Source organism: Lipotes vexillifer, unplaced genomic scaffold (genome assembly GCF_000442215.2).
Source record: "Lipotes vexillifer unplaced genomic scaffold, Lipotes_vexillifer_v1.1 scaffold639, whole genome shotgun sequence".
NCBI lineage: Eukaryota > Metazoa > Chordata > Mammalia > Artiodactyla > Lipotidae > Lipotes > Lipotes vexillifer.
The window spans coordinates 1,442,475-1,456,092 of NW_006786377.1; the positions used below are offsets into that span (position 1 = coordinate 1,442,475).

General features: G+C 39.6%; 1 protein-coding gene across 1 annotated transcript in view; it reads left to right on the forward strand.

Moving 5' to 3' along the window:
* The window catches only part of SYNE1 (spectrin repeat containing nuclear envelope protein 1), a 385,453-nt gene that overhangs the window by 115,247 nt on the left and 256,588 nt on the right, over positions 1-13,618 (forward strand). The window contains exons 38-43 of the mRNA XM_007458743.1: positions 801-1,429; positions 3,886-4,065; positions 6,139-6,289; positions 6,610-6,768; positions 7,971-8,153; positions 11,356-11,457. Coding sequence (XP_007458805.1) covers positions 801-1,429; positions 3,886-4,065; positions 6,139-6,289; positions 6,610-6,768; positions 7,971-8,153; positions 11,356-11,457 — 1,404 coding nt within the window. The remainder of the gene's footprint in view (positions 1-800; positions 1,430-3,885; positions 4,066-6,138; positions 6,290-6,609; positions 6,769-7,970; positions 8,154-11,355; positions 11,458-13,618) is intronic.

Below are 13,618 nucleotides of genomic sequence, written 5' to 3' on the forward strand. Positions count from 1 at the left end.
TGGTACGCGGGCCTCTCACCACTGCGGCCTCTCCCGTTGCGGAGCACAGGCTCCGGACACGCAGGCCCAGCGGCCATGGCTCACGGGCCCAGCCGCTCCGCGGCACGTGGGATCCTCCCGGACCGGGGCACGAACCCGCATCCCCCGCATCGGCAGGCGGACTCCCAACCACTGCGCCACCAGGGAAGCCCAAGAATGTTCCTTTTTTTAGCTTCGTTTGCTTTGTTCCAATGCTGAAAACTACTACTGAATTCCAATGCTTTCATGATAGAGTTTTTCTGAATTACTCTTTAGCCTGAAAGTTATTTAAAATTTATGATTTATTTGCCTTATTTATAATTTATACATAATATCTATCCAGGCATCAAAAAATAAAACATTTAAAAAATCAGATACTGACCATCAGGCATTGGGATAGTCGGAGATAAGCTACATAGTAAGCTTATAACAATATTTAATAATGAAACACTTAATATTTTTTGAGTCCTGACTCTGTGCTGGGTTTGCTAATTAGTTTTACCCAAAGGAAAAGTACTTTCTCATATATTCCTGTTAGGAGTCAGGGATGCTGTCTTACTTGATGACTTACATTTCAAAGGGATGGCTCCCCCGTCCTTGAGAAAGATATTCTGAGTTGTAAAGCTGGCCAGAGGTTTTAAAAAAATGTACACCGCAAAGGGGCAGACAGTGGATTTGTAAATTTTCTATAAAATGTATCTTGACGTCACGAATCCTGACGATATCTGTGTCGGTAAAACAGTGTATCTGGGGAATCAATAACTAACTCTCTCCTCTTCCAGGACCATGCAGCAGAAGTAGAGAGCAAAAAGGGAGAATTGCAGAGTCTGCAGGGTCACCTAGCGAAGCTGGGTGCTCTGGGCCGCGCTGAGGACCTTCACCTCCTCCAGGGCAAAGCGGAGGACTGCTACCAGCTGTTTGAGGAGGCCAGCCAGGTCGTGGAGAGGCGGCAGCTTGCCCTGTCCCACTTGGCCGAATTCCTGCAGGGCCATGCCTCTCTGTCAGAGGTTCTCCACCGGCTGAGGCAAACAGTGGAAGCAACCCACAGTATGAACAAGAAACAGTCTGACTTATTAGAAAGGGACCTCAAGGCTGCTATCCGAGATGTGAAAACATTAGAAGCTACTGCCATCAGTCTTGATGGCCTTCTTACCAAAGCCCAATACCATCTCAAAAGTGGAAGTTCTGAGCAGAGGACTTCCTGCAGAACTACAGCTGATCATCTCTGCTTTGAATTAGAGAGGATCCAGAACCTTCTGGGAACCAAGCAGAGTGAGGCAGACGCCCTGGCGGTATTGAAGAAAGCCTTCCAAGAGCAGAAAGAGGAGTTGCTGAAAAGCATTGAGGACATCGAAGAAAGGGCTGACAGAGAGCGGCTGAAAGAACTAACCCGCCAAGCGCTTCAACAGAGGTGAATGGAAACTGCGTGGAAGCCTGCTGTCTCGTGTACTTTTTATTTGGTCTGGAATGAACTCTTGTGCAAAACTATAATAGTACCAGATTTAGCTACTTATTTTAAAAATATTTTGAGGGGACTTCCCTGGCGATCCAGTGATTAGGACTCTGTACTTGCACTGCAAGGGCACAGGTTCGATCCCTGGTCGGAGAACTGAGATCCCGCATGCCTCATGGCCAAAAAAAATATTTTGAGGATAAAATTAGTGACTATTTTAACACTTCAGTAGTACTAAAATTTCCTTGTTTTCCTTAAGGACTTTCCTAAAAGGTATATATAAGCCACTCTATTTACCGTAGAGTATATTGATCATATCATCTATTTTTAAGCAGTTTTTAACTGATAGAAGAAGGGACTCGTCTTCTGTAACAAGAATGAAAGGCAGAGGAGAAAGAAAGTGAAGTGGATTTGTATTTCTGGTGGTAAAATATGAGGTAATTTTTCCCTGGGGCTTCTAGCCTCTCAGAAAGGACTGGAGTGAGGTCCTTAGTTGAGAGTGAGTGACAGGAAGTTGTGGGGAGAAAACGTAGGGAAAAATGGGAATGAAGCCTCTGGTGCTTGGTAAGTGATAAGCTGCCATTTGAGATTTGTATTCATTCACTTGAAGGGGAACCAAACAGCCTGGCAAAGTGGTTCTCCCCCACTACTTTTACCTGTTTGCTTAGAGGGGTGGAGAATGCAGAGAAGTGGGTTTAAGCAAAGTCGGGGTTTTGTCAGGTGAGATTAACAGAGAAGCTAGGGGGTCAAAGTTATTTTTCCGCAGTAAATTTGAGAAGTAATTTGTTACTATAGCGGTCTTTGCAACCTTCTTTTTCCTTCTCAGTAGAACTTCTCCCCACTTACCTTCTCAGCATCACTTTCTCTTGCATTTTTCAGGGGGCAAAGAAACAGCAGAAGTGCGTTCATGCTAAGGCGCCCGTAATTGATAAAGATTATATTGACCCTGCCACAGTCATTGCCATTTGCTTCCTTTTAACCAGAATCAAACATCAAGCTAAGGCTTTGGTTAGGTGGTAATGACTCCCGAGGTTATATGCCTCATGGGCAATAAGCTATCTGACTAGATTAGCAGTAAATTTACAAAAGGGAATAAAATTTGGGAAGGAAAAATGGCCTCCAGAGTAAGGGTAGAAGGACGAGCGAAGTGTGGCAAAGGAGCAAATGGCTCAGCCAGGAAATGAGCAGTAGGGTTGGTGCTGCACGGCCCTTCCTCGCAGGCTCGGTTCCAGCAGACCAGGAGATCCTAAAATTGCTGGAGGAGGCCTGGGTTGGGCTCGAGAGCCATGTCAGTACCCACGACCCTGAACTCACCAAGGTTGCACAGAGGCTATGGAAAATGTTGCCTGGAATCTATTGATCATTAAATCCCAGTCATACCATACTCATGTGTTACTGGGTGACCTTGAGCAAATCACCTCTCTTCTTATAAAATGGAGATATTTTGATAATGCCTGCTCCTAGCCGCTTTGCTTTGGGAATTAAATGGGATAATGCATATAGTCAGCACTATACCAAAATGCAAGAACTAAAAGAGTCAGTGGCTGCCTCTCTGTGACCACTTTATTTTTACAAATACTCAAATATTAATATATTAAGGACCAAAAAAACCCATAATCATTTTCTAGTGGTAATCTTTTCAAAAAGTAGGTAAAGTTGTATTTTTAAATATTACTATTAATATGAGTCGAACTTCATGGCACAGAAGAATTTCTTTTTTTTTTTTTAAACTTCTTTTTTATTTATTTTTATTTTTGGCTGTGTTGGATCTTCGTTGCTGTGCGTGGGCTTTCTCTGGTTTCAGGGAGCGGCGGCTACTCTTCGCGGCGGTGCGCGGGCTTCTCATTGCGGTGGCTTCTCTTGTTGCAGAGCATGGGCTCTAGGCACGCGGGCTTCAGTAGCTGTGGCACGTGGACTCAGTAGTTGTGGTTCGCGGGCTCTAGAGCGCAGGCTTAGTAGTTGTAGCGCATGGGCTTAGTTCCTCTGTGGCATGTGGGATCTTCCCAGACCAGGGCTTGAACCCATGTCCCCTGCATTGGCAGGCAGATTCTTAACCACTGTGCCACCAGGGAAGTCCCCAAAAGAATTTCTTACCAATGACCTTTCAATAAGTACCCACCTACTTTACCTCCAATGTCGGCCCTCGTCAAAATTCTTATACCACCTAAGCAAAATAGAAAGAGAATACAAACTTAATAGCAGTTTGAAGGTGAATAGTAAGAATGACTTACAATGTTTTCTAAGGTACAGTCTGAATTATGCAAAGTTAACTTTAAAAACATCTTTATCCATTGATATACATGAATTGCTGTGTTAAAAGCTCTTCTAGCTACCAATATGCATGCTTTATGGAAAGGAAATACTAGTTCACTACCTTTAGTAAATTAATCATAAAATAACATTTTAATTTGCAGGTTGAGAGTTTTCAATCAGTTAGAAGATGAATTGAATTCTCATGAGCATGAACTATGTTGGCTGAAAGACAAAGCTAAGCAAATTGCTCAGAAAGATGTAGTCTTTGCACCTGAGGTCGACAGGGAGATAAACCGCTTAGAGGTTACCTGGGATGACACCAAAAAACTAATTCATGAAAAGTAAGTAAAAAACTTCTCAGTTTTTGTTTTTAACTTTCTACTTAATTTATGACATTGGGCCGTTGCCTGTTGATTTGCGTTGGTGTGATCAAGAGTTTAATATCTTTTACCAACTTAGGTATTGTGTCTATTTAGTAACATTAAAAATTCAGTCCTACAGAACTTTGTTGAGGAAGTTGTCTTGAGATAACAATTATATACAAAATTTGATGCTTAAAATCCAGAGTTGTCAACAGTTACAAAATGCCACCATGAGAGTCTTAACCCCTGATTTTCTTTTCATTTTGTTGTATTTGTTTGTAATTGAGGTATGTTTTACATACGGTAAAATTCATCCTTTTAAGTGTATACCCTTAAACTGTAGAAGCTTAACAAACTCGTGCAGTTGTGTAAATATCACAACTATCAAATTTCACAGTAACAGTTCTACCACCTGAAAAAATTCCCTTATGTCTCATTGTCATCAATCCCTCCCCTTGCTCCCAATCCCTGGCAACCATTGATCATTTTTCTGTCTCTGTAGTATCATCTTTTTCAGAATCACACATAAATGGATTCTTTCCGGTCTGGACAATTGTAAATAAAGCATATCTAAACACTCATGTTCATTTTTTGGTGTATGCATAAGTTTTTACTACAGTTGGTTAAATACATTCTTTTACTTAGCTCAGTGCACATTGTGATATATATCCACAGAGTCCAATCTAGTTTTATAGCTGAATGACATTCCATTTACTAGGTGTACCACAGTTGATCCATTCACCAACTAATGGATATCTGGGATCTTTCCAGTTTGGGCGACTACAAATAAAGCATCTCTAACATTCATATTTAATTTTTTATGTATACATAAGCATCTTATAACATAAGCATTTTATGTAAACATAAGCATCTGTAACATTCATATTTAATTTATGTATACATGTATATAACGTATATACATTATATATACATATTATATACTGTAGACTATTAATATAGGCTTTTAAAAATTTAACCATATTGCAAAACTTTATTCCATGTTATTAAATATTCTCCTAAATTGTGATTTGTTTTAGGTTGCACAGTATTCAATCATAAGAATGTATCACAATTTATTCACTTATTGGCCTATTTTTAGCATTTGGCTTATTTCTAAGTTTTCTCCTATTACAAATAATGGTGTGAAGGATATAATTTTACCCAAATCTTAGTGCACACCTCTTTCTTTTGAAAAATTCCTGGATGAAGAATTGTTTGCTCAAAGGCATTTTACTCTTATGAACAAAAACTCTCTTATATTTTGACGATTCTTGGGGGATTCATATTTAATGAAAATTTGTGTTCTTAAAATGGAAAAGAAAATCTCATATGTACTTTTTTTAAAAAATAAATTTATTTATTTATTTATTTTTGGCTGCTTTGGGTCTTTGTTGCTGTGCGTGGGCTTTCTCTAGTTGCGGTGAGCAGGGGCTATTCTTCACTGTGGTGCGCGGGCTTCTCATTGCAGTGGCTTCTCCTGTTGCGGAGCACAGGCTCTAGGCGCATGGGCTTCAGTAGTTGTGGCATGTGGGCTTCAGTAGTCGTGGCACATGGGCTCAGTAGTTGTGGCTTGTGGGCTTAGTTATTCCGCGGCATGTGGGATCTTCCCGGACCAGGGCTCGAACCCGTGTCCTCTGCATTAGCAGGCGGATTCTTAACCACTGCACCACCAGGGAAGTCCCTGTACTTTAATTATTGAGGAGTAGTTTTTGTTTGTTTTGTTTTTTGGGTTTTTTTGGGAGGAGTGGGTTTCCTTCCCCTCAACTCACATACTATGAAGTAATTAAATCACAGATAATTTTTTAAAAAAATTTAACAGATTTTGTTTTATTGACTAGGTGGATTCTTCATTCATGGAGAACATTTTGGACATTAGGGTTAAGTCAGATTGGCCAGAATGCTTTTGACATCAGTAGGTGGAAATCGGTTTTCCCTTGATTCCAGCATTTATCAGAGTACCCTTATGTAGTTATATATCAGGTCCAATCATGGGGGAGCTCTTCCCTATCCTGATATGTGACAATAAATAATGTATTTTCTTAATCATTACAGCCAGGGTCTATGCTGTGGACTTATTGACTTAATGAGAGAGTATCAGAATTTGAAGTCAGCTGTAACTAAAGTCCTAGAAAATGCCAGCAATGTGATTGTAACCAGAACTACTGTAAAAGATCAGGAGGGCCTTAAATGGGCTTTATCAAAGGTAATAATTCAAGATGTATTTATTTTATTAGACTTTGTTAGTAGATTTGTTTTTACGCATAATGCATTCTCTATAAAACTCTTGTCAGTATATTTAGATATAGCTAATTCATGCTGACAAGCTCAACTTTTTTTTTTAGGAATACTTATATTCTGGGATTCTAGCAATTCGAGAAAATTATATATATCTGTATAGCTCATTATTACCAGTGGTTTCTGCGTAAGGTCAACCATGAATTAAATTTCGTAGAGGCAAATGGTTATAAATTCTTGACATATCTCTGGTTGTTTTATTAATTAAGGAAACATTTATGTCCATAGCATGCAACTGCCAAGAATGAAATGCGTAATAAACAGAAAGAATTGGATGATTTTACCAGTAAAGGAAAGCAGTTGTTGTCTGAGCTGAAAAAAATTCACAGTGGTGATTTCATCTTGGTGAAAACAGACATGGAGAGCACTGTGGACAAATGGCTGGATGTAAGCTCATCACCTGGGATTCTATGAATAGTTTATATATTCACATTTCTCAGTCACATTTTTGGGCAAGGATTATTCAGGAATGTGACTTCCTTTTTTAACTTTTAATGCTAAATTCAAAATGATACTCTAAAAAATATAGTGTTCACATACAATTTAGAAATAGTTAAAAATTATTTGCTTTATTTTGTTAAATTGGCAGATTTTCTAGAATTTCATTTGATAGCTTCAATCATAACATATTTATAACTCTAAATGTTTTTCTTTTCTAAACCTTGGGATCATGGATAAAATAGAAGAATAATTTATAAACATCTTCCAGAATATTAAGCAATAATGGATAATAATTTAAAGTAATAAGACTATAACTGTGCATTGAAAAGCATTGGACTTGTAGTTTACATCCTTGGCTTTTAGTTCTTGCTCTGTCATTTGCTAGCTATGTGCCCATACAACAAGGTCACTCGATCTCTCTGGAACTCTACATCTCAATCCATACATATTTTCCATTGTTTTCCAGCTCATAATTCCTGTGATTCTGTCGCTCCCCTGTTATCAATATTTAGGTTCAGAAGTTTAACCTACAGTGGATTCCCTTACTTAAGCTAAATTACTGAAGTTAGATATTGATGTTTGCATATTATAATCAAATAATTTGGGGACTTCAGAGAACCTTATCTGCCTCCACTTTTAAAATGGTATTCTTATTATGGGAAGATTGTTAAACAGTAATACTAATAACACTTTAACCATGCAGAGTAGGTTGTTCTCCTGTGCATTTACTTATTCTATAAATATGTCCAAGTCTAATTATGTACATTTTTATATCTCAGCATTACGAATAAAAGGGCTTATTGTGTCATTTTCAAAAATATATACAGTACTGCCCTAGCTAGACTCCTATTCTGTAAAATTAAACCTTAGAGTGAGTTATATTATAGTAGACTGCAATAGACCTGTTATTGTTTTCCAATTTACAGATGAAAATCAAAATTCAATCAACTCTCCTAATGACAGAAATACTTTATGTAATAGTTAGCATTTACTTGAGCCAGGAGCACTAATTAGATTATCATAATTTTTGTAAAACTTTGTTTTTCGGTCAGAATATGAAGGAAGCATTGACATATTTAATACTTCAGTGGGCAAAGAGCATCTGAAAGCCTCAGATTTAATGATTTGGCCTCTCTTTTCTATCCCAGATATCAGAGAAAATTGAGGAAAACATGGACAGGCTGAGAGTAGGCCTGTCCATTTGGGATGATGTACTTACAAGTAAAGATGAGATCGACGGGTGGACAAACAGTTCTGTTCCACAGCTGACCAAAAGCATCAGCAACCTGAATAACAGCCTCAAAGCAGAAGAATTCCTGAAAGAATTTGAGGTAAAATGCCTTTACCTTCATATGTGAGCTTGTGGTACATCATTGACCAGCGTATAAAAAATTGTGTCTTTTTGTTTAAAGCTCATTCTTCCTTTCAAGACACATACTGTACTCAATATTTTGTAATAACCTATAAGGGAAAAGGATCTGGAAAAAATGTATATATATTTGTGTATAACTGAGTCACTTTGCTGCACACTTAAAACTAACACAATGTTGTAAATCAACTACACTTCAATTTAAAAAAAAGAAAGAAAACAAACCACTGGAAACAAAAAGTAAAGTTCATTCTTCCTTTCAAGACACATAATAAGTGTAATAAAACTCTTTACTGTCTTTTGCTGTTTACTTGAAAGTTGATTAGGCTATGGATAAGAGGGATGTTTTCTTTTTTTGCATTTTTATCATTTCTTAGTTGGGGCACTTAAAGTATTAGTAGAAAAGTAAAGATTCATAAAATCTACAATTTGTCCCATTCATCTGAGATTATGGCACCTTCCTATGGGAAAAGCACATTGAAAATGTTTGTAATCTAATGATATTTAGTATCTACTTTTTCTTCATTCAAACAAAATGTTTACTGAGTACTTACCACTGGTCCTGAACATTTAAGTTAGGTGCTGGATTCTTCCACTGCCTTTGCAGAAGTGGAAGAAAACCGGAGATTGGAGGGTCACAGATTTCCACGGAAAGTGGGCTTTTAAAGTTCTAGCGGCCAATTTATTTTAAATTCCTCTTTTAAACTCCCATTTCTTGCATTCATTTATTCATCTGCACATCAGATTCCCAATGAGCACCTAAAATGTGGCAGGCATTGTTTTGGGCACTGAGAATTTAATAGTAAAACAGACAAAGTCACTACCCTTATGGTATTTACATTATTTACATTACAATATATATCATATGTAAAATGTCAAGTGGTAATTGGGCTACGATGAAAGATGAAGTAGGATAAGGGGAAATAGAGCGACCAGAGGTAACCTGTATCACAAAGCAGGGGACTGACTGCGCCCTTGGTGAGGGAAGATACTGTTCACATTCTGTGCTCCAGGACCCAGTGCTGGGCCTGGCACACATATGGAACATGACAGACACATGAAAGATGACTGCAGTCTGAATAAAGTGTTGTTGAATCATCTGTATTGCCTAAGTTATCAGTGGTATTTACCCAAAGAACATTCTGTAGGTTGTTCCTATTTCTAAGAGCAAACATAAGTAGAGGGAGTTATCCAGACCAAAAGTACAATCAGGAGAGGGATCCCACAGTCTCTTTAGTTGTTACCTTTGATGTTAAATTAACATAACAGCTCAAACAGTGGTGTGTACTGGAGTACAGCTTGCACCAGCTCACAAAAGTCACTACGTGTTCAGGAATTTCGTGAGCCAGTGATAAACACAACCATTATTAAAAATTATTAAAAATTAAATTGTAAGTAACTGTACCATTAAGTTGTATTAAAAATTAAAGTAATGAATTCCCCAAACTTATCACTTCCTAATTATTATTTGACCATTACTGTTATCTGGCTCTTGAGTTACTGACACTTATTGTATCCATATGATGGAAATACTATAGAACGTGTACACCTGTATGGTGCTTCCAACTCCATGTTCTGTGACATCATGCTGTAGCTCAAAATGGTGGTAAATGGGGGCTTCCTTGGTGGCGCAGTGGTTGAGAGTCCACCTGCTGATGCAGGGGACACGGGTTCGTGCCCCGGTCCGGGAAGGTCCCACATGCCGCGGAGCGGCTGGGCCCGTGAGCCTTGGCCGCTGGGCCTGCGCGTCCAAAGCCCGTGCTCCGCTACGGGAGAGGCCACAACAGAGAGAGGCCCGCGTACCCCAAAAAAAAAAAAAAAAAAAAAAAAATGGTGGTAAATGCTACAGATCAGGGCCAGCTGTTCAACCAGCCTGGAGGATACTCCTACTACTGACCTCTGGGATCCAGGGAGCCAGTGGGCCTCAGCCACGTTCATTATGTCCAGGTTCAGTCACTCACAGAGATGGGTTTTTTATGCTATGCTCTGTGATGCACCAGCTAGTAAAATCAGTGAGCTGGATTCAGCCTGGTGCCCAACAGTGTCGTGGCTGCTGCAGTGCAGGAAATGAAGTTGAGGTGCATAGGGGTGATTCCTTAATTTCCCAGGCTGCTTCTGGGGAAGGCCAATGGGTCTGGCAGGCAATTCATTAATCCTTACTGGGCAAGTAAATCACTTTCTAGATTGAAGGCATCAGGAGGTTTGTTAGTGTCTACAAAGCACCAAAATACCACATTTAAGTTGAGAGGGATACTTTATTAAAATGTTCCTTCCTGGAGCAGCCGCAGGGCACAGGGAAATCAGCTCGGTGCTTTGTGACCACCTAGAGGGGTGGGATAGGGAGGGTGGGAGGGAGACGCAAGAGGGAGGGGATATGGAGGTATGTGTATATGTGTAGGATATTCACTTTGTTATACAGCAGCAACTAACACACCACTGTAAAGCAACTGTATTCCAATAAAGATGTTAAAAAAAAAAAAGTTCCTTCATAGGCCCAGATAACTAATGAAGTTTCCAAGCATCTAATTTGTTCCATAATGATTCTTTGATTACTCTTTCTTCTTCTTGTGTTAGTGTTGGTGCCAAAAAAAAAAAAAAGAAGACAAAAGTCAAAATGTTAGATGTCAATTTCCTAATTAACCTGATTTCTATTTAACCACCCTTTAAATTTCTATTTGAAATATTTCTTCTATATTACATATAGTCTACAGTAATTAAGAGGCACTCCTGTTGTGTATTTATTTTGAAATGCTTTCTCAAGACTTTAATGCTGCCATAGTAGCCAATGATATTAATGCTAATAAATACACGACAGTTAGTCTGTTGAAAATCCCCGCTGACTCAAGACTTTCGGTTAATGTTTAATTTTTTCCGGGAGCATTTTTTTCCAATAAAAGAGGGTGGGGAGAAAGAAAGTTCTGCATACTCCCTCACATTCCCAGTGAAAGTTAATGGTGACATTTTTCCACGTTCACAAATAATGAGAGTCCTCAGAAAATGAAGCAGAGTTTTGGTTTTAGTTTTTTGTTTTATTTGTTTTGTTTTACCCTGGGTTAAAGTTGGGGCTTTTTGACAGAGTTAATGCTGGAAATTATTAAGTGCCAAGTATAATATGTCAGTGTTTTGATTAGTTATGTTTTTCCCCTTTGTATTTTATTTTGCAGTCGGAAGTTAAAAAGAGAGCATTGAGATTAGAAGAACTTCATTCCAAAGTTAATGATCTTAAGGAATTAACTAAAAATCCAGAAACACCACCAGATCTTCAGGTAAGCACTCAACAAGTTTGTAATAACTCTATTTACTATACACTCTCAGAAAAGTGTATATATATGTCCATATATATATATACACACACACTTTATATATTTATTTACAAAGTACACATATATATATATGTATATGTGCATGTATATTCTTATTGTTATCATTGTCGTAATTCCAAGCAAGCACATAGACGTTATCAGATATGGGGGTTAAAATATTAACATTTTTAGAATTTTAGAATTTTTAGAATACTAGCACATTTTAGAATGTGCTAGTATTAATAGCATATTTCCAACTCAAATATTATAATAAGATTAGTTCCTTTTTTCCTTACTAAATTTTGGAAGTGGTAGCATCCAACTTGCCTCACGGACCATTTTAAGCCTACACAGAAACAGAAACCACATGTATGAATATTGATATTCTTATTGACATTTTTCTAATCCATTTACTGAATAATGGCATTTGAGGGATCACAGTCCCAAATCTCCCTTCAAGGCCCTTTAGATGGCGCACATCCACAGGTACCAGGAGACAGGCCAGGCAGACCAGGTCTGACCAGGCAAACCGGGCTGCTTCAGTGAGGGAGCCTGGGAGTAGCCAGCACCGGGCTTGGGGCCAAGGGTTCTAACTCATTACTTTAAGCTCTCTATTTGTTGCTGCCCTCATTTTCTCTCTTCCTATTTCTTCTTTATCTACTGTTTCTTGCTAACAAGTCAATTTTGTTTGATCACCTATACTTTTCCTCTGACCCAAGGCTGTGTATCTCTCAGTTAGTATCATTGGTGGATGATATACTTGTACCAGAAGGTTAGAAGTTTCACCTGAAGCAAGAATAGGCAAAAGGGATGCTGATCATGCACAGAACTGAAAAGGAGAGCTTGTGCGCATCAGGGGCACAAACGGGTAACAGTTGGACTTTGCCAGAGTGAAGATGGAGGCAGGGTTTTGAGAGAGAGCTTCTGTTGTTCTCTGGTTTCTGTCTTACACACACACCCCTACCTAGACTCAGGGAGGAAGTATAGGGGTGCCTGCATCTTACCTCAAAATGAGAAGGATTTTGACGGTACCGTCTAGAGAACATGGCATATGCCCCCTGCAGTTGGCAGACACAGGAGTCTAGTATCTAACTGCCACCACGTAAGACCTTAAGGGTGAGAGACGGGCTGGCTGACTGCTGATGTATTTGCCAAAGGAGAAATGTTTGTTTTGAGTGGCCTGCATCCCAGAGTTATCTGGGATGAAATGCCAGCGTGTGACCTCTGGCCCAGAAATGAATTATGGAAGGAAAGAAGGAGGGCATTACTTGTGTGCATCTCAGGGCACCTAAGAAGGCTTTCTGGGGGATGAACAGGCCTCGGCAGCTCGGAGTTAAAGAGATGCCCACAGGCTGCACAAGGAGAAAGTGAAGAGCCAGACAGGACTGTATCGCCTGCATCTAGGGGACGTCAGCGGGAGGTGGCAGCAGTGAGGGAAGTCTCAGAAAACCCCACACACGAGGCCTGTGAGAGAAGTGAGTGTAAACTGTCACCCGGCACGGAGAGCAGAGATGCCAGCACCCAGCAGTTGTCACCCACCTCCTGCCTGTCCAAGCCTGCAGGGGTCAGAGGCTGTACAAAGTCAGCGAGTAGAAAGAATGTGAAGAAAGACCAAAAAAGGCACTTGGCCTCTTTCTCCACTGGAGGCTTCCTGTTTGCAGCTGGTCTGAGCTGAGGATAGGAAAAAACATCTTAGCTTTCAGTTCAAAGTTTTGATTATTAAATGGGACTAGATGTTCTGAGGAACTGCTTTGCAGTTGATCAGGATTATAAGTCCTTTTATTATTATGCGTGGGGCGAGAGAAGTTCAGGGCCCTCCCAAAATCAATCACCCGGGGAGGAGAGAACTGGCCTCACCGAATACTTTAAATAGGAGACAAAAATGACATTTTGCTCCATTATAAAATCCCCAAGTGGTGCTTGTTCAAAGTAGCGACTGCTTCAGGGCGAAAAGTGCGTATTTCCAGGGAGAATGAAGAGCAGGTTTTTGGTCCCCAGCTTGGTTACTCCATGTAAGTCGAGCTCTGCTTTGGAAATGGGATCTCGTGGATTCCCTGGAACCTCAGTCAAAGCTTCCACTTTAAAAAGTCCAGTGTTAACGGTAATCCTCACTCTTTCCATTTTT